Source organism: Panulirus ornatus, chromosome 47 (assembly GCF_036320965.1).
Source record: "Panulirus ornatus isolate Po-2019 chromosome 47, ASM3632096v1, whole genome shotgun sequence".
Taxonomy (NCBI): Eukaryota; Metazoa; Arthropoda; class Malacostraca; order Decapoda; family Palinuridae; genus Panulirus; species Panulirus ornatus.
This window is the reverse complement of record NC_092270.1, coordinates 18,841,918-18,860,341: the sequence shown is the minus strand read 5'-3', so window position 1 is coordinate 18,860,341 and position 18,424 is coordinate 18,841,918. Positions and strand designations below refer to the sequence as shown.

Below are 18,424 nucleotides of genomic sequence, written 5' to 3'. Positions count from 1 at the left end.
TTCTGCTCTCTCAACCACGCTCTTTTTATTTCCACACATCTCTCTTACCCTTGCGTTACTCACTCGATCAAACCACCTCACACCACACATTGTCCTCAAACATCTCATTTCCAGCACATCCATCCTCCTGCGCACAACTCTATCCATAGCCCACGCCTCGCAACCATACAACATTGTTGGAACCACTATTCCTTCAAACATACCCATTTTTGCTTTCCGAGATAATGTTCTCGACTTCCACACATTCTTCAAGGCCCCCAGAATTTTCGCCCCCTCCCCCACCCTATGATCCACTTCCGCTTCCATGGTTCCATCCGCTGACAGATCCACTCCCAGATATCTAAAACACTTCACTTCCTCCAGTTTTTCTCCATTCAAACTCACCTCCCAATTGACTTGACCCTCAACCCTACTGTACCTAATAACCTTGCTCTTATTCACATTTACTCTTAACTTTCTTCTTCCACACACTTTACCAAACTCAGTCACCAGCTTCTGCAGTTTCTCACATGAATCAGCCACCAGCGCTGTATCATCAGCGAACAACAACTGACTCACTTCCCAAGCTCTCTCATCCCCAACAGACTTCATACTTGCCCCTCTTTCCAAAACTCTTGCATTTACCTCCCTAACAACCCCATCCATAAACAAATTAAACAACCATGGAGACATCACACACCCCTGCCGCAAACCTACATTCACTGAGAACCAGTCACTTTCCTCTCTTCCTACACGTACACATGCCTTACATCCTCGATAAAAACTTTTCACTGCTTCTAACAACTTGCCTCCCACACCATATATTCTTAATACCTTCCACAGAGCATCTCTATCAACTCTATCATATGCCTTCTCCAGATCCATAAATGCTACATACAAATCCATTTGCTTTTCTAAGTATATCTCACATACATTCTTCAAAGCAAACACCTGATCCACACATCCTCTACCACTTCCGAAACCACACTGCTCTTCCCCAATCTGATGCTCTGTACATGCCTTCACCCTCTCAATCAATACCCTCCCATATAATTTACCAGGAATACTCAACAAACTTATACCTCTGTAATTTGAGCACTCACTCTTATCCCCTTTGCCTTTGTACAATGGCACTATGCACGCATATGATAGAGTTGATAGAGATGCTCTGTGGAAGGTATTAAGAATATATGGTGTGGGAGGCAAGTTGTTAGAAGCAGTGAAAAGTTTTTATCGAGGATGTAAGGCATGTGTACGTGTAGGAAGAGAGGAAAGTGACTGGTTCTCAGTGAATGTAGGTTTGCGGCAGGGGTGTGTGATGTCTCCATGGTTGTTTAATTTGTTTATGGATGGGGTTGTTAGGGAGGTAAATGCAAGAGTTTTGGAAAGAGGGGCAAGTATGAAGTCTGTTGGGGATGAGAGAGCTTGGGAAGTGAGTCAGTTGTTGTTCGCTGATGATACAGCGCTGGTGGCTGATTCATGTGAGAAACTGCAGAAGCTGGTGACTGAGTTTGGTAAAGTGTGTGGAAGAAGAAAGTTGAGAGTAAATGTGAATAAGAGCAAGGTTATTAGGTACAGTAGGGGTGAGGGTCAAGTCAATTGGGAGGTGAGTTTGAATGGAGAAAAACTGGAGGAAGTGAAGTGTTTTAGATATCTGGGAGTGGATCTGTCAGCGGATGGAACCATGGAAGCGGAAGTGGATCATAGGGTGGGGGAGGGGGCGAAAATTTTGGGAGCCTTGAAAAATGTGTGGAAGTCGAGAACACTATCTCGGAAAGCAAAAATGGGTATGTTTGAGGGAATAGTGGTTCCAACAATGTTGTATGGTTGCGAGGCGTGGGCTATGGATAGAGATGTGCGCAGGAGGATGGATGTGCTGGAAATGAGATGTTTGAGGACAATGTGTGGTGTGAGGTGGTTTGATCGAGTAAGTAACGTAAGGGTAAGAGAGATGTGTGGAAATAAAAAGAGCGTGGTTGAGAGAGCAGAAGAGGGTGTTTTGAAATGGTTTGGGCACATGGAGAGAATGAGTGAGGAGAGATTGACCAAGAGGATATATGTGTCGGAGGTGGAGGGAACGAGGAGAAGAGGGAGACCAAATTGGAGGTGGAAAGATGGAGTGAAAAAGGTTTTGTGTGATCGGGGCCTGAACATGCAGGAGGGTGAAAGGAGGGCAAGAAATAGAGTGAATTGGAGTCATGTGGTATACAGGGGTTGACGTGCTGTCAGTGGATTGAAGCAAGGCATGTGAAGCGTCTGGGGTAAACCATGGAAAGCTGTGTAGGTATGTATATTTGCGTGTGTGGACGTGTGTATGTACATGTGTATGGGGGGGGGGGTTGGGCCATTTCTTTCGTCTGTTTCCTTGCGCTACCTCGCAAACGCGGGAGACAGCGACAAAGTATAAAAAAAAAAAAAAAAAAAATATATATATATATATCCCTGAGGATAGGGGAGAAAGAATACTTCCCATGTATTCCCTGCGTGTCGTAGAAGGCGACTAAAAGGGAAGGGAGCGGGGGGCTGGAAATCCTCCCCTCTCATTTTTTTTTTTTAATTTTCCAAAAGAAGGAACAGAGAAGGGGGCCAGGTGAGGATATTCCCTCAAAGGCCCAGTCCTCTGCTCTTAACGCTACCTCGCTATCGCGGGAAATGGCGAATAGTATGAAAGAAAAGAAAGATATATATATATATATATATATATATATATATATATATATATATATATATATATATATATTTATTATTTGTATTTTATTATACTTAATTGCTGTTTCCTTTGTCAGTGAGGTAGCACCAGGAAACATATGAAGAATAGCCCATCCTCTCATATACACATATATACACTTAAACAACCATAAATACACATATACATACACATATACATACATACACACACATACATATTCTTACTTGCTTTCCTTCATCCTTTCCTGGCACTATCTCGCTCCACAGGAAAACAGCATCACTACCCCCTGCTTCAGCAAGGTAGCACCAGGAAAACAGACAAAAAAGGCAACTATTTATCAAGGTCTTACTGATAGTGTTATTGTACTGGAAAGCATCACTACAAGCACTGTTTTTTAGAAAATATCTTAGATTAGCTAGGTTGGGAGAACAGGGCAATACTAAACATGTAGACTTAAATTCATTTGTTGCATTTTTGTTACAAGTGGTTTGTGAGCAAAGCTTACTGGAAAGCTAGGAAGACATTTCATGCTTCTTGTAAGAGAAATACCTGTGGCAGTTATTGCACTTATGTGGAAGCAGAACCAGTTTTTAGCTATGGTTTAGCTTATAATTAATTGATATTGATTTTTGTAAGCTTGAAGATGTAACTTATTTGCCATAAGCATTAGTTTGTAAGATGTTAGTGTACATAATGGATGAAAGTTTTTTCTCTTTCTAAGTTCCTCAATTTTATTGCTGGAAGACTTAGGTCTAATTTAAGAGAAATTTATTACAAAATGAGGCAAGTTTCAATGAAACCCCTGAAGCTGACAAAATAAATTTTAACAGGGATAAGGCACCAGGACAGAAAGAGTGTGATGAAGCTATTGACAAGCTGAATATGAATATACGGGACCTGGATCAAGCTTCTCTTTGTGTTTTGGACCAGAACCTTCAACAGCATAGTGAAAACAGCCTCCAGGTAATTCTTCAGTTTTATACATGTTTTTGTCTTTTCACTATATATTTAACTGAACTGTATTACCTCATTTTTTGATTGGTTAGTTTTAGTCACACATGGACACAGAAAAGGGTGAGAAGGAAATGGCTTGTATTTCCTCTTGCTGGTGGGTCTTTTCTTTGGCTGTATTTGTTCTCATTGGTGAGTCTTTTCTTAGGCTGTATTTACTCTACAGCCTCTTGTCATGATATGCCATTTATCATCAGCCCAAAGTAATAAAACAGTACTGTACATTTTTTCTATCATCCTGCTTTTCTTTGTATTCTTTTCTCTCCTCTGTTTGTGCCAAGTAAAGCACCTTTTGTATGTGGTTTGTTTCATGGTCCATAGGACACCTGAGACTTCCATAGGTTAGAAGAGAAACCTTTTTATCATGACAGTATACTTATGAAGTTAATGTCTCTTAACCACCTAATAGGTAGTTAGTAGCATAATTCATCCCAAGTCCATTATCTGACCAATCAACATCCTCCACTCAACATTGATGTCATTATTCCCAGGCCACTGATAGAGACACACCACATTATAGTGGTTTGCTGGGAGGGTCTAGTGCTTTTACATAGAATTGAGGTCTGAACATATTGAGGTGAAACTGTATTGAGGGGATCCTTGTTTTATTGCGTAGTTGTTATGTGTTTGGTCGCTCGGTTGTCAATGATTTTTCTGAATTGACTATTTTGTGTAGTTTGCAGCTTTGTTTTATTTGCTTTTGAGAGGACAGATGACCGGGGAGGAAAGGCATAGTTCAAAGTGGATCTGAAGAATTATTTGTAATGGATGTTGAGGCAATGTTTTGCTTTCCAATTTTGATGCCAGTTAGTGTTCTTAGGGCATTTAGTGTTTGTTGTCTTTTTGTTGATATTAGTAGTGTGGGGAACGAATTTCATGTTTTGTTCAGTAGGTTTCATACCAGTCTAGGGTTAAAAGATTGATTGAAGACTTCTATGGGGATGCAGACATTCTTTACTGGGCAAGCCATTGTTCCAGTTGTGTAGTGTGACGCTGCATGGCTGTTGTTGCTGCTGTGGTGTCAGGGTATTGTGAGGTCATTTGTATAAAGGGTATTCATATTGTTGATTTGTAAGAGATAATAGGAGGTTGTGTAAGAAGAGATGGAAGGGGTTTGGAAGGAAAACTGCTCTTTAGGGAGCAGTTCTAATGTTTGTTTGCTGACAGTTAGTCTCCTTAACTTTTTCCTAAGGTGAGACTTTGGCAACAGCTTAGGAACAATGTTAATACCTAAGTCTTTCTCATCCATACATTCCTGCAGCTTGTTTTCTGCTAGATGTTCATATTGATGGCATCTTTTTTTGTGGTACATTCACATTAGTTTACAGTTACTTAGGTTGAACTTCATCAACCATATGTCAGGCCAACTTTGGAGTTTGTTGAGGTCCCTTAGATGGTGATGCAATCTTACATACTTTTCAGTTCCCTCATGACTTTTGCATCATCTGCAGACTTGATCAGATTGGAGTCCATACCCTCAAGCAAGTCATTTACAGAGATCAGGAAGATTAATGGTTCCAGAAGAGAACCTTGTGGTAATCCACAAATCATCTCAAACCATTTTGAGAAGCCTCCTTTTACGTGTATCCTTGTTCCCTTCTGCTTAGGTAATCTTCTATCCATCAAAGGAGTTTTTCCTTTATTCCTGCCTAGTGATCCAGCCTCTTAGTCACTTTCCTGTATGGTACAGTATCAGATGCTTTCTGGAAGTCACCTTGAACGGACAGTCACTCATGCTGAGCTAAACACCAACCATTGTAGGGATCATGTATGACATTCACTCCCCACACCATCGACATCAACACGAAAATAAACACACAAACTAGATACCCTCAGAGCACCAACTGGCAGCAGATTTGGACACAAAAAAAGAATCCCTTAGCATGCTCTACAGACAGTTCATCTGCTCCTCTTTTAAACTTCAGTACACTTATTTGAATTATGTTCCTCTGTGGTATACCAGTTAGCATTCCTGACCATGACACATTCATGGGCCACCCAGGGTCGAGTGCACTGGTTCAAATCCTGGTTGTGGCTTTTGGTCCACAGTCAACCCAGCTGTTCATCCACCTTAGGGGTTGGTCGATAAAATGGTTATATGGCTCAGGCTAGGGAGAATGGTTTGGTAAAGAGAGAAGAGGTAGTGAAAGCTTTGTGGAAAATGAAATCCAGCAAGGTGGCGGGTTTGGATGGTATTGCAACGGAATTCATTATAAAAGGGGATGACTGTGTTGTTGAGTGGTTGGTAAGGATATTCAGTGTATGTATGGACCCTGGTGAAGTGCCTAAGGATTGGCAGAATATGTGCATAGTGCCATTGTACAAAGGCAAAGGGAATAAAGGTGAATGTTCAAACTACAGAGGCATAAGTTTGTTGAGTATTCCTGGGAAATTATATGGGAGGGTATTGATTGAGAGGGTGAAGGCATGTACAGAGCATCAGATTGGAGAAGAGCAGTGTGGTTTCGGAAGTGGTAAAGGATGTGTGGATCAGGTGTTTGCTTTGAAGAATGTATGTTTGAAATACTTAGAAAAACAGATGGATTTGTATATGGCATCTATGGATCTGGAGAAGGCAAATGATAGGGTGGATAGAGATGCTTTGTGGAAAGTCTTAAGAGTATATGGTATGGGAGGTAAGTTGCAAGAAGTAGTGAAAAGTTTTTACTAAGGATGTAAGGCATGTGTACACGTAGGAAGAGAGGAGAGTGATTGGTTCCCAATGAATGTCAGTATGCAACAGGGATGTTTGATGTTCCCTTGGTTGTTTAATTTGCTTATGGATAGGGTGGTTAGGGAGGTAAATGCAAGAGTTTTGGAGAGAGAGGCGAGTATGCAGTCTGTTGTGGATGAGAGGGCCTGGGAAGTGAGTCAGTCGTTGTTTGCCGATGATACTGCTCTAGTGGCTGATTCTGGTGAGAAACTGCAAATGTTGACTGAGTCTGGTAAAGTGTGTGAAAGGAGAAAGTTGAGAGTGAATGTGTATAAGAGCAAGGTTATTAGGCTCAGTAGGGTTGAGGGATTAGTTGGGAGTTAGTTGGGATGTAAATTTGAATGGAGAAAAATTGGAGGAAGTGAAGTGTTTTAGATATCTGGGAGTAGACTTAGCTGTGGATGGAACTGTGGAAGTGGTAGTGAGTCACGGGGTGGGAGAGGGGGTGAAGGTTTAAGGAGCAATGAAGAATGTGTGGAAGGAGAGAACATTATCTCGGAGAGCAGAAATGGGTATGTTTGAAGGAATAGTAGTTCCAATAATGTTATAAGGTTGCGAGGCATGGGCTATAGATAGGGAGGAGGGTGGATATTTTGGAAATAAAATGTTTGAGGACAGTATGTGGTGTGAGGTGGTTTGATCAAGTAGTTCATGAAAAGGTAAGATAGATGTGTGGAAATGAAATGAGTGTGGTTGAGAGAGCAGAAGAGAGTGTGTTGGAATGGTTTGGACTTATGGAAAGAATGAGTGAAGAAAGATTAATAAAGATATATATGTCAGAGGTGGAGGGAACAAGGAGAAGTGGGAGACCAAATTGGGGTGGAAGGATGGATCGAAAAAGATTTTGAGTGATCAGGGCCTGAACATACTAGAGGGTGAAAGGCATGCAAGGAATAAAGTGAAGTGGAATGATGTAGTATACTGGGGTCGATGTGCTGTCACTGGACTGAACCAGGGCATGCGAAGCATCTTGGGTAAACCATGGTAAGGTCTGTAGGGCCTGGATGTGGATAGAGAGCTGTGGTTTTGGTGCATTACACATGACAGCTAGAAACTGAGTGTGAATGAATGTGGCACTTTTTGTCTGTTTTCCCTGGTGCTACCTCCTTGAAGGCCATATACACCCATATACATACATATCGGCATATACATAGATATGCATACACATAAACATATATACACATGTACATATTCATGCTTGTTTTCATCCATTCCTGTCACTACCCTGCCCTACAGAAAACAGCTTCGTTACCCCCTGCTTCAGTGAGATGAGATGGCCTTGATTACAGCCTCAAATGCTCATGCCGTCTCAGCTAACATTAAGAACAAAATGCTTGTTTTCCCAGTCTCTCAAAAGCAAGTTTAACAGAACTACAAAGCACATAGTGTAGAGCACTTTGAACAATCATTGGCTGCTAAGCAGCCACAAATACCCAGTGCTTATACAATGAAACAAAGATCCTCTTAGTCTAATCCCATCTCAACATGTTTGGTACTTGATTCTGCACAAACCACTCCATGACTAACTGCTAAGTAGAAATAAAAAGCCAACCCCTGACTCACACTTCAGCAGCCTCTACTCATAGATCCTCCCACTCCCAGCATATACAACGCTGACAAAATGCATGCACACTGAAATAACTCAACAAGAACTGAACATTTATTTTTTTTAAGGAACTTTTGCTCATGCCAAATTGTTTCACCTACAGTGGCCTCTCTAGCTGTCAGTTGTAATGTACCAAAACAACACCTCCCATTCACAGCCAAGCCCCACAGCCTACTCCATAGGTTGCCTTGACCAGTTCACATTTTATGGTGCAATCCACACTGACAGCATGTCACTCTCCAAATATCAAATCAATTCACTGTATTCTGTTCAGTGCACACCTCATCCCCTCCTGAATGTTCTGGTTCCATTACCCCAAAACCTTTTTCACTACACCCTCTCAGCCTTTTTCTTTGTTTACTCCTCCTTTTTCCTCCACTTAATATATGTTGATCCTCTTAATCAGTTTTTTCTCTCATACTCACCATAGATCCAAACCATTTCAGCATACTCTGGTAACCCCTCAGTCAGATTGCACTTATGACCACATCTCTTTCACTCATGGCTTAAATCATCAACTCACTTGACACAATATATCATTGTTAGGTATTTCAGTTTGAACACATTCACCCTCTTTACTTTGCATTCACTTCCCCAGATTTACAGCCATACGACACTGCTGGAATTACTATTTTGCAAATATACCCATCTTCCCCCTAACAGACACTTAATGTCTCTTTTCCATCGCTCCATAATGCTTCATGGCCTGTGATCTGCTCCACCACCCTCCAGCACTCAGCCCTCATTGCTCCTTGCACAGTCATGTCCACTGCCAGGTACTTAAAATGCTTCACTTCCTCCCGATCTTCCCCATGCAGGATTACACTCAAAGCATCTTGTCACATCCCCTGCTACACCTTATTAACTTATTTTGGTTCATATTTACTCTCAAGTAACTTTCACTCACTTTCTCAAACTTTATATCCACCTTCTGTATTTTCACTGGAGTCTGCTACCAGGGTCACGTCATTTGCGAAAAACAATTGTTCCACTTCCCATACCCTTCTCAACCTCAAGCATACAGTAGGCCCACCTTTGCTCTAAGATCCTTGCATTGACCACCTCTTTACCCTGTCCATGAACAGATTAAACAACCACAATGGCATCACACATCCTCAATTAAGACCCACCTTCACCAGGAACCATTCATCCCCCAGTCACATACATGCTTTACTCTCTTAATAGAAAGTCCAGTGCATTGATAACTTTCTATTTAGCACATTCTAAATGGCCTCTCTTTCAACCTTGTTATATTCTCTCTCCAGACCCAAGTGTTGCATTCATTTCCTTCTTTTTCTTCAAGTATTTATCTATGAAATTCTTCAAATTAAGACATTGTCCACACTCTCTACTTCTCAAAGCCACATTACCACAGGTGTTTTGTGCATGCCAACATCCTCTCAGTTGCCTCTTTCCCCATATACTGTGCCAAGTATACTCAACAAACTCATATTTTTGCAGTTCATGCATTCACTTTTGCCTCCATTGCCTTTATATAAGGGCACTATACATGCATTCTAAAAGTCTTCAGACATACAGTTTTCAAATAGCCTGACTAGCCCATCTACAACACTATCACTTCTTATCTTGAGAAATTCATCTTCAGTCCCATTAACTCTTGCTTCTTTGGCACACTTCATATTACATAAGACTTCCAGTACCTTCTCTCCTTTCACCATATCATTTGCCCTGACTCTCTCATTTTGCATGCCATCTTGTTTCAGACATACATGTACCACCCTTTCACCTAAGATTTTCAACAGTCCTTCAGAATACTCACTCTGTTTCTTTTTTCAGCGCTGCCTTTCTTAGCCTTTATTCAAATCCCCATCGTCTTTCCTTACTGTGTTCTCCTCATACTGTTCCTCCTCAAACATTTTCTGATTCTCTCTCCTCCCACTATTCACCTCCTCAGTCATTTTTTAATCTCTTTGATTTTCATAGGTGCTGTCTCACCCTTTCTCTCATCTCCACTCTTTTTCAGCTCATAAGCTCTTCTTTTGACCCTCCTCTGCTTCCTCTTGCACTCAGCAAATTATTCAGACCCCTTTACTACACTTACATTCCACACATCTCCCTTTTCTCAGTCATGAGTGATTTAACTTTCTCATTACATCAGTCCGTACCCAGTCTCAGATTTTCACATCCAATCTTCCACATGCTACACCCCTTACCCAGACGTGTAAGCACCACTTCTATTATTACCTTCCACTCCTTTCTTACTTCCTGTCTTTCATTTACTTTTACTATTTCCTATCCTTCATTAAGTTTTCCTATATTGTTTCAGAAACTGTTTAGAAACTAGAAATACTGTGCTTTTCCTCTCTTGAATTGGTCTTTTTTAAGAGTAAATCTTAAGATATGTTTCTGCTTCTCCCATAGGGTTACAATGAACAAGTTGAAAATGCTGGTCAGGCTCTCCTAAACAATATTGATAAAGTGCGAAGTGCTGCAAAGAGTGAAGCTGAAAATCTTGGTCATTCTATCACCCAGATGTCCAGCTACTTTGACCCCATGGTTACAGCTTCAATCTGTTCTGCGTCAAACATGCTTAACAGGTACTTATGTATATGTTTTATATATTTGTTCTTTGTATCATTATCAAGTACCTTGTAATGCACTTGTATTCCTAAACCAGTTTATAACCAGTTTATTCTTGATCATCTATGTATTTTTCTATATGTACTGCAGATTTTTTTATTATACTTTGTCGCTGTCTCCCGCATTAGCGAGTTAGTGCAAGGAAACAGACAAATGAATGGCCCAACCCACCCACATACACATGTATATACATGCATGCCCACTCATGCACGTATACATATCTATACTTTTCAACATATACATACATATACATAAGCAGACATATACATATATACACATGTACATATTCATACTTGCTGCCTTCATCCATTCCTGTTGCCACCCCGCCACACATGAAATGGCACCCCTCCATGCGTGCGTGCGCGAGGTAACACTAGGAAAAGACAACAAAGGCCACATTCATTCACACTCAGTCTCCAGCTGTCATGTGTAATGCACCAAAATCACAGCTCCCTTTTCACATCCAGGCCCCACAAAACTTTATATGGTTTACCCCAGATGCTTCACATGCCCTGGTTCAATCCATTGACAACACGTCAACCCCGGTATACCACATCATTCCAATTCACTCTGTTTCTTGCATGCCTTTCATCCTCCTGTATGTTCAGGTCCCGATCACTCAAAATCTTTTTCACTCCATCCTTCCACCTCCAATTTGGTCTCCCACTTCTCCTTGTTCCCTTCACCTCTGACACATATACCCTCTTTGTCAATCTTTCCTCACTCAATCTCTCCATGTGACCAAACCATTTCAATACACCCTCTATTTCTTTCTCAACCACACTCTTTTTATAACCCCACATCTCTCTTACCCTTTCATTACTTACTCAATCAAACCACCTCACACCACATATTGTCCTCAAACATTTCATTTCCAACACATCCACCCTTCTCCACACAACCCTATCAATGGCCCATGCCTCACAACTATATATCATTGTTGGAACCACTATCCCTTCAAACATACCCAGTTTTGCTCTCTGAGATAACATTCTCGCTTTCCACACATTCTTCAATGCTCCCAGAACCTTTACCCCTTCCCCCACCCTGTGACTTGCTTCCACTTCCATGGTTCCATCCACTGCCAAATCCACTCCCAGATATCTAGAACAATTCACTTCCTTCAGTTTTTCTCCATTCAAACCTCCCAATTAACTTGTCCCTTAACCTACTGAACCACTGAACCTAACAACCTTGCTCTTATTCACATTTACTCTCAACTTTCTTCTTTCAGGTACTTTACCAAACTCAGTCACCAATTTCTGCAGTTTCTTACCCAAATCAGCCACCAGCACTGTATCATCAGCAAACAACAACTGACTCGCTTCCCAAGCCCTCTCATCCACAACAGACTGCATACTTGCCCCTCTCTCCAAAACTCTTACATTCACCTCCTTAACAACCCCATCCATATATATATATATATATATATATATATATATATATATATATATATATATATATATATATATATATATATATATATTATCCCTGGGGATAGGGGAGAAAGAATACTTCCCATGTATTCCATGCGTGTTGTAGAAGGCGACTAAAAGGGGAGGGAGCGGGTGGCTGGAAATCCTCCCCTCTCGTTTTTTTTTTTAATTTTCCAAAAGAAGGAACAGAGAAGAGGGCCAGGTGAGGATTTTCCCTCTAAGGCCCAGTCCTCTGTTCTTAACCCTACCTCGCAAACGCGGGAAATGGCGAATCGTATGAAAAAAAATATATATATATATATATATATATATATATATATATATATATATAGTGATTGGGAATACCTGATTTAAAAAGTACATACATAAGTATACGTATGTAAGTAGGAGAGATGGCCAGAGAGCGTTATTGGATTACGTGTTAATTGATAGGCGCGCAAAAGAGAGACTTTTGGATGTTAATGTGCTGAGAGGTGCAACTGGAGGGATGTCTGATCATTATCTTGTGGAGGCAAAGGTAAAGATTTGTAGAGGTTTTCAGAAAAGAAGAGAGAATGTTGGGGTGAAGAGAGTGGTGAGAGTAAGTGAGCTTGGGAAGGAGACTTGTGTGAGGAAGTACCAGGAGAGACTGAGTACAGAATGGAAAAAGGTAAGAACAGAGTAGGTAAGGGGAGTGGGGGAGGAATGGGATGTATTTAGGGAAGCAGTGATGGCTTGCGCAAAAGATGCTTGTGGCATGAGAAGCATGGGAGGTGGGCAGATTAGAAAGGGTAGTGAGTGGTGGGATGAAGAAGTAAGATTATTAGTGAAAGAGAAGAGAGAGGCATGTGGACGATTTTTTGCAGGGAAATAATGCAAATGAGTGGGAGAGGTATAAAAGAAAGAGGCAGGAGGTCAAGAGAAAGGTGCAAGAGGTGAAAAAGAGGGCAAATGAGAGTTGGGGCGAGAGAGTATCATTGAATTTTAAGGAGAATAAAAAGATGTTTTGGACAGTGGTAAATAAAGTGCGTAAGACAAGAGAACAAATGGGAACTTCAGTGAAGGGGGCTAATGGGGAGGTGATAACAAGTAGTGGTGATGTGAGAAGGAAGTGGAGTGAGTATTTTGAAGGTTTGTTGAATGTGTTTGATGATAGAGTGGCAGATATAGGGTGTTTTGGTCGAGGTGGTGTGCAAAATGAGAGGGTTAGGGAAAATGATTTGGTAAACAGAGAAGAGGTAGTAAAAGCTTTGTGGAAGATGAAAGCCGGCAAGGCAGCAGGTTTGGATGGTATTGCAGTGGAATTTATTAAAAAAGGGGGTGACTGTATTGTTGACTGGTTGGTAAGGTTATTTAATGTATGTATGATTCATGGTGAGGTGCCTGAGGATTGGCAGAATGCTTGCATAGTGTCATTGTACAAAGGGGACAAAGGTGAGTGCTCAAATTACAGAGGTATAAGTTTGTTGCATATTCCTGGTAAATTATATGGGAGGGTATTGATTGAGAGGGTGAAGGCATGTACAGAGCATCAGATTGGGGAAGAGCAGTGTGGTTTCAGAAGTGGTAGAGGATGTGTGAATCAGATGTTTGCTTTGAAGAATGTATGTGAGAAATACTTAGAAAAGCAAATGGATTTGTATGTAGCATTTATGGATCTGGAGAAGGAATATGATAGAGTTGATAGAGATGCTCTGTGGAAGGTATTAAGAATATATGGTGTGGGAGGCAAGTTGTTAGAAGCAGGGAAAAGTTTTTATCGAGGATGTAAGGCATGTGTACATGTAGGAAGAGAGGAAAGTGATTGGTTCTCAGTGAATGTAGGTTTGCGGCAGGGGTGTGTGATATCTCCATGGTTGTTTGATTTGTTTATGGATGGGGTTGTTAGGGAGGTGAATGCAAGAGTTTTGGAAAGAGGGGCAAGAATGCAGTGTGTTGTAGATGAGAGAGCTTGGGAAGTGAGTCAGTTGTTGTTCGCTGATGATACAGCGCTGGTAGCTGATTCATGTGAGAAACTGCAGAAGCTGGTGGCTGAGTTTGGTAAAGTGTGTGAAAAAAGAAAGTTGAGAGTAAATGTGAATAAGAGCAAGGTTATTAGGTACAGTAGGGTTGAGGGTCAAGTCAATTGGAAGGTAAGTTTGAATGGAGAAAAACTGGAGGAAGTGAAGTGTTTTAGATATCTGGGAGTGGATTTGGCAGCAGATGGAACCATGGAAGTGGAAGTGAATCATAGGGTGGGGGAGGGGGCAAAAATTCTGGGAGCCTTGAAGAATGTGTGGAAGTCGAGAACATTATCTCCGAAAGCAAAAATGGGTATGTTTGTAGGAATAGTGGTTCCAACAATGTTGTATGGTTGCAAGGTGCGGGCTGTAGATAGAGTTGTGCGGAGGAGGGTGGATGTGCTGGGAATGAGATGTTTGAGGACAATATGTGATGTGAGGTTGTTTGATCAAGTAAGTAATAATAGGGTAAGAGAGATGTGTGGTAATAAAAATGAGTGTGGTTGAGAGAGCGGAAGAGGGTGTTTTGAAATGGTTTGGTCACATGGAGAGAATGAGTGAGGAAAGATTGACCAAGAGGATATATGTGTCAGAGGTGGAGGGAACGAGGAGAAGTGGGAGACCAAATTGGAGGTGGAAGGATGGAGTGAAAAAGATTTTGAGTGATCGGGGCCTGAACATGCAGGAGGGTGAAAGGCGTGCAAGGAATAGAGTGAATTGGAACAATGTGGTATACCGGGGTCAATGTGCTGTCACTGGATTGAACCAGGGCATGTGAAGCGTCTGGGGTAAACCATGGAAAGTTGTGTGGGGCCTGGATGTGTAAAGGGAGCTGTGGTTTCGGTGCATTATTACATGACAGCTAGAGACTGAGTGTGAACGAAAGTGGCCTTTGTTGTCTTTTCCTAGCACTATACCACACACATGAGGGGGAGGGGGTTGTTATTTCATGTGTGGCGAGGTGGCGATGGGAATGAATAAAGGCAGACCGTATGAATTATGTACATGTGTATAAATGTATATGTCTCTGTGTGTGTATATATGTATACGTTGAGATGTATAGGTATGTATATTTGCGTGTGTGGATGTGTGTGTATATACATGTGTATGTGGGTGGGTTGGGCCATTCTTTCGTCTGTTTCCTTGCACTACCTCGCTAACGTGGGAGACAGTGACAAAGCAAAATAAATATTAATAAAAGATATATACATATGCAAGGAATAGAGTGAATTGGAGCGATGTGGTATACAGGGTTTGACGTGCTGTCAGTGGATTGAATCAAGGCATGTGAAGCGTCTGGGGTAAACCATGGAAAGCTGTGTAGGTATGTATATTTGCGTGTGTGGACGTGTGTATGTACATGTGTATGGGGGGGGGGTTGGGCCATTTCTTTCGTCTGTTTCCTTGCGCTACCTCGCAAACGCGGGAGACAGCGACAAAGTATAAAAAAAAAAAAAAAAAAAAAAAAATATACATATATATATATATATATCAGAAGTGGAGAGAACAAGGAGAAAGGGAAGACCAAATTGGAGATGGAAGGATGGATTGGAAAAGATTTTGAGCAATCAAGGCCTCAACATGCAGGAGGGTCAAAGTTGTGCACAGGATAGAGTGAATTGGAACGATGTGATGTACAGGAGACAACATGCTGTCATTGGACTGAGCCATGGCATGTGAAGCATCCAGGGTAAGCCATGGAAAGGTATGGGGGCCTGGTTGTGGATAGGTAGCTGTGGATTTGGTGCATTAGACATTGACAGCTAGAGAATGGATGTGCACAGATGTGGCCTTTCTTCATCTGTTCCTGGCGCTACCTTGCTAACATGGGAAATAGTGATCAAGTATGAAAAGGAAAAAAAAAATACTGAACTTGAAAAAATCTTGCAGGGTAAACTAATATTTTGTTCTTATGATTTAGCAAGCAACAGATGTGTTTACTGGACCAGACCAAGACTGTGGCAGAGTGTGCACTACAGTTAGTTTATGCATCCAAGGAAGCAGGTGGCAACCCGAAAGCTACTCATGCACATCCTGATGTTGATGATGCAGCTGACACAATGAAGGATACCTTGCAGGTGGGTTTTGTGAGAGATACACTATGTAAATTTTTTTTTGCAAATAAAGAAATTCTTTGGAAAAGAAAACACTTACGTGGGCTGTGAGGTGTAACATATTCTCTTACACATTTCGTAGGAACTTCTATCAACTGTGGAGGCAATTGCAACAGAAGCAGGTGTTGTATCAGGTCTAGTCGAGTCGATCACTACAGCAATGCACCAGATTGAAGACCATTCTGGGGCTCCATCAGAGGAAGTTGATACCTTCGTTGATTATCAGACACGTATGGTCACAGCTGCCAAAGAGATAGCTCGCCTTGCTCAGGATATGGTATGTCACAAATATTTAATTCATTGACTAATCTTTTAAGCCCATAAAGGAACGTTTCCTTGCACCTGACAAGTGAGCTATAGTATAAGTACAGTAAATTTCATGATCTGTCATTTATGATAATAGACTTTGCTTCCAGTGAAGCCCAATGTAGTGGAAGCATTTGTAGAATATTACTGTGTAAATGAACCACTTTCATAGTTCACATAGCAATCAGAAGCTGACATTGCCTTCAGTACTTATAATCTTGCTGCATTTGAAGCCATATTTGAAATTTCCACACCAACATGTTCTTTTAGATTGCACTTGACATCACTTATCATTATATCTTCTTGCATTGATCCTCTAGTGTTGAGTGCTTTTAAGGGATAACAGACATGAGAATCTTCTGCAGATAGATGTATGATGAGAATCATCCTGTTAGTCATGCAAATTTGATCCGAGAAATACAAGAAAGGGGTAGAGGGTCAAGCCATTTCTTTAACATCTCTCTCAAGATCATATTATCAGTTTGGTTTTGTTTCAGAAGAAGCTTCTAAGTTTTGATTCCCATATCAGAAAACACTGTAATATAAGTATGCAGAATTTTAGTGTTTTATTAAAGCACAAGAGGTGTTACTTCTAGTCAAATTTCAAGCTCTTTTCCAGGGATGTTAAGAATTGTTACTCTGTTGGCAATGTAGTACAGCTCTCAAGTTTAAAAAGAAAAAAAGATAAGCGTATTCAAGAACTTAATTCCTTTTTAGAAGAGAATTCTTAATTATTACATATTATTGCATTACAGTGTGTAGATGATACAGATTATAAGTGTAGGACCTTACTGTTGTATCTAATGTTCTGTTACATTTTATAATCTAATGTTTGTAGTTAATAGATTGAGTAGATCAAGTGCCTCTTTTTTTTTTTTCATTTCATACTTGATGGCCATTTTCCACACTAGCATAGTAGAACCTGGAACAGACAAAGAAAGGCTACATCTTCGTCTGTTCCTGACACTACCTCGCTAGTATGGGAAATGACAATCAGGTATGAAAGAAGCACTTGATCAACTCAACTCAGTGTATTAATACAAACATTAGATTATAATATACAACAGAACATTAGACCTGACAATAAGGTTCTAAACTTAAAATCTGTATTATCTACACAAAGTAATGCAATAATGTGTTATTAAAAAGTTTCTTTTAAGAAGGAATTAAGCACTTGAATAGTCTTCTCTTTTCTTTTCTTTTTCTTTTAAACCTGTTAAGAGTTGTTACTACACTGTCATCAGAGGTACATTTCTTAACATCCCTGGAAAAGAGCTTGAAATATGACTGGAAGTAACACCTCTTGTACTTTCATACTGAAAATTCTACATACTCATACCAAAGTGCTTCCATCTTGCTAATCAAAGAATGTGTTGAATTATTAAGCAGATGTGTGACTGGCAGTCTTATCAAAATTTTTATGGGAATATAAGAGATATATGAGGATTTTCTCTTCAGCACACTTAGCAAAATTGTTGGAATAGGTTTTATGTTTTTTTGACATATATGTGACGTGGTTGAGAATATAAAAGAAATGGGTTTAATTTTTTCTTATTATATAGAAAACCTTTGTAAACGTTTATTGATCAGTTTTGCTCTGCATGATGATTATGGTCTGATTGCAGATCTGTCAAAGATTTAAACAGGTACAAATGACTAATGGAATGGTTGACTGTCAACAAGCTTTTAGTCTTTTGGATTGGTAATTGTCTAGAAAGCAAACATTGCTTCTTACTCCAGCTTAGCATTCTCCTGTACCTAAGGATAACGTCGTACAGACTTTCTGATTTGTTTGCATAAGATTACCACCAGCATTATTAAGGGAGTCATCTGTTGCTCACTTAGGGTGAAGTGGTTGTTCTGTTTGATTTCTGTGCTCTCAAACTGTTGACCAAAGCAGAAACCACACAGATCAGGGGAACTCCTAGCTGAAAGGGAGATGCTTCTGGTTAATGTTGACAGTTTTCTCAGTAGAGATTTTGTAACAATG

General features: G+C 40.6%; 1 protein-coding gene across 10 annotated transcripts in view; it reads left to right on the top strand.

Moving 5' to 3' along the window:
• The window catches only part of rhea (Talin_middle and talin-RS domain-containing protein rhea), a 639,718-nt gene that overhangs the window by 508,396 nt on the left and 112,898 nt on the right, over positions 1–18,424 (top strand). For all 10 annotated transcript variants that reach the window (XM_071689886.1, XM_071689881.1, XM_071689879.1 and 7 more), the window contains 4 exons: positions 3,499–3,631; positions 10,381–10,556; positions 15,936–16,092; positions 16,211–16,405. In XM_071689886.1, coding sequence (XP_071545987.1) covers positions 3,499–3,631; positions 10,381–10,556; positions 15,936–16,092; positions 16,211–16,405 — 661 coding nt within the window. The remainder of the gene's footprint in view (positions 1–3,498; positions 3,632–10,380; positions 10,557–15,935; positions 16,093–16,210; positions 16,406–18,424) is intronic.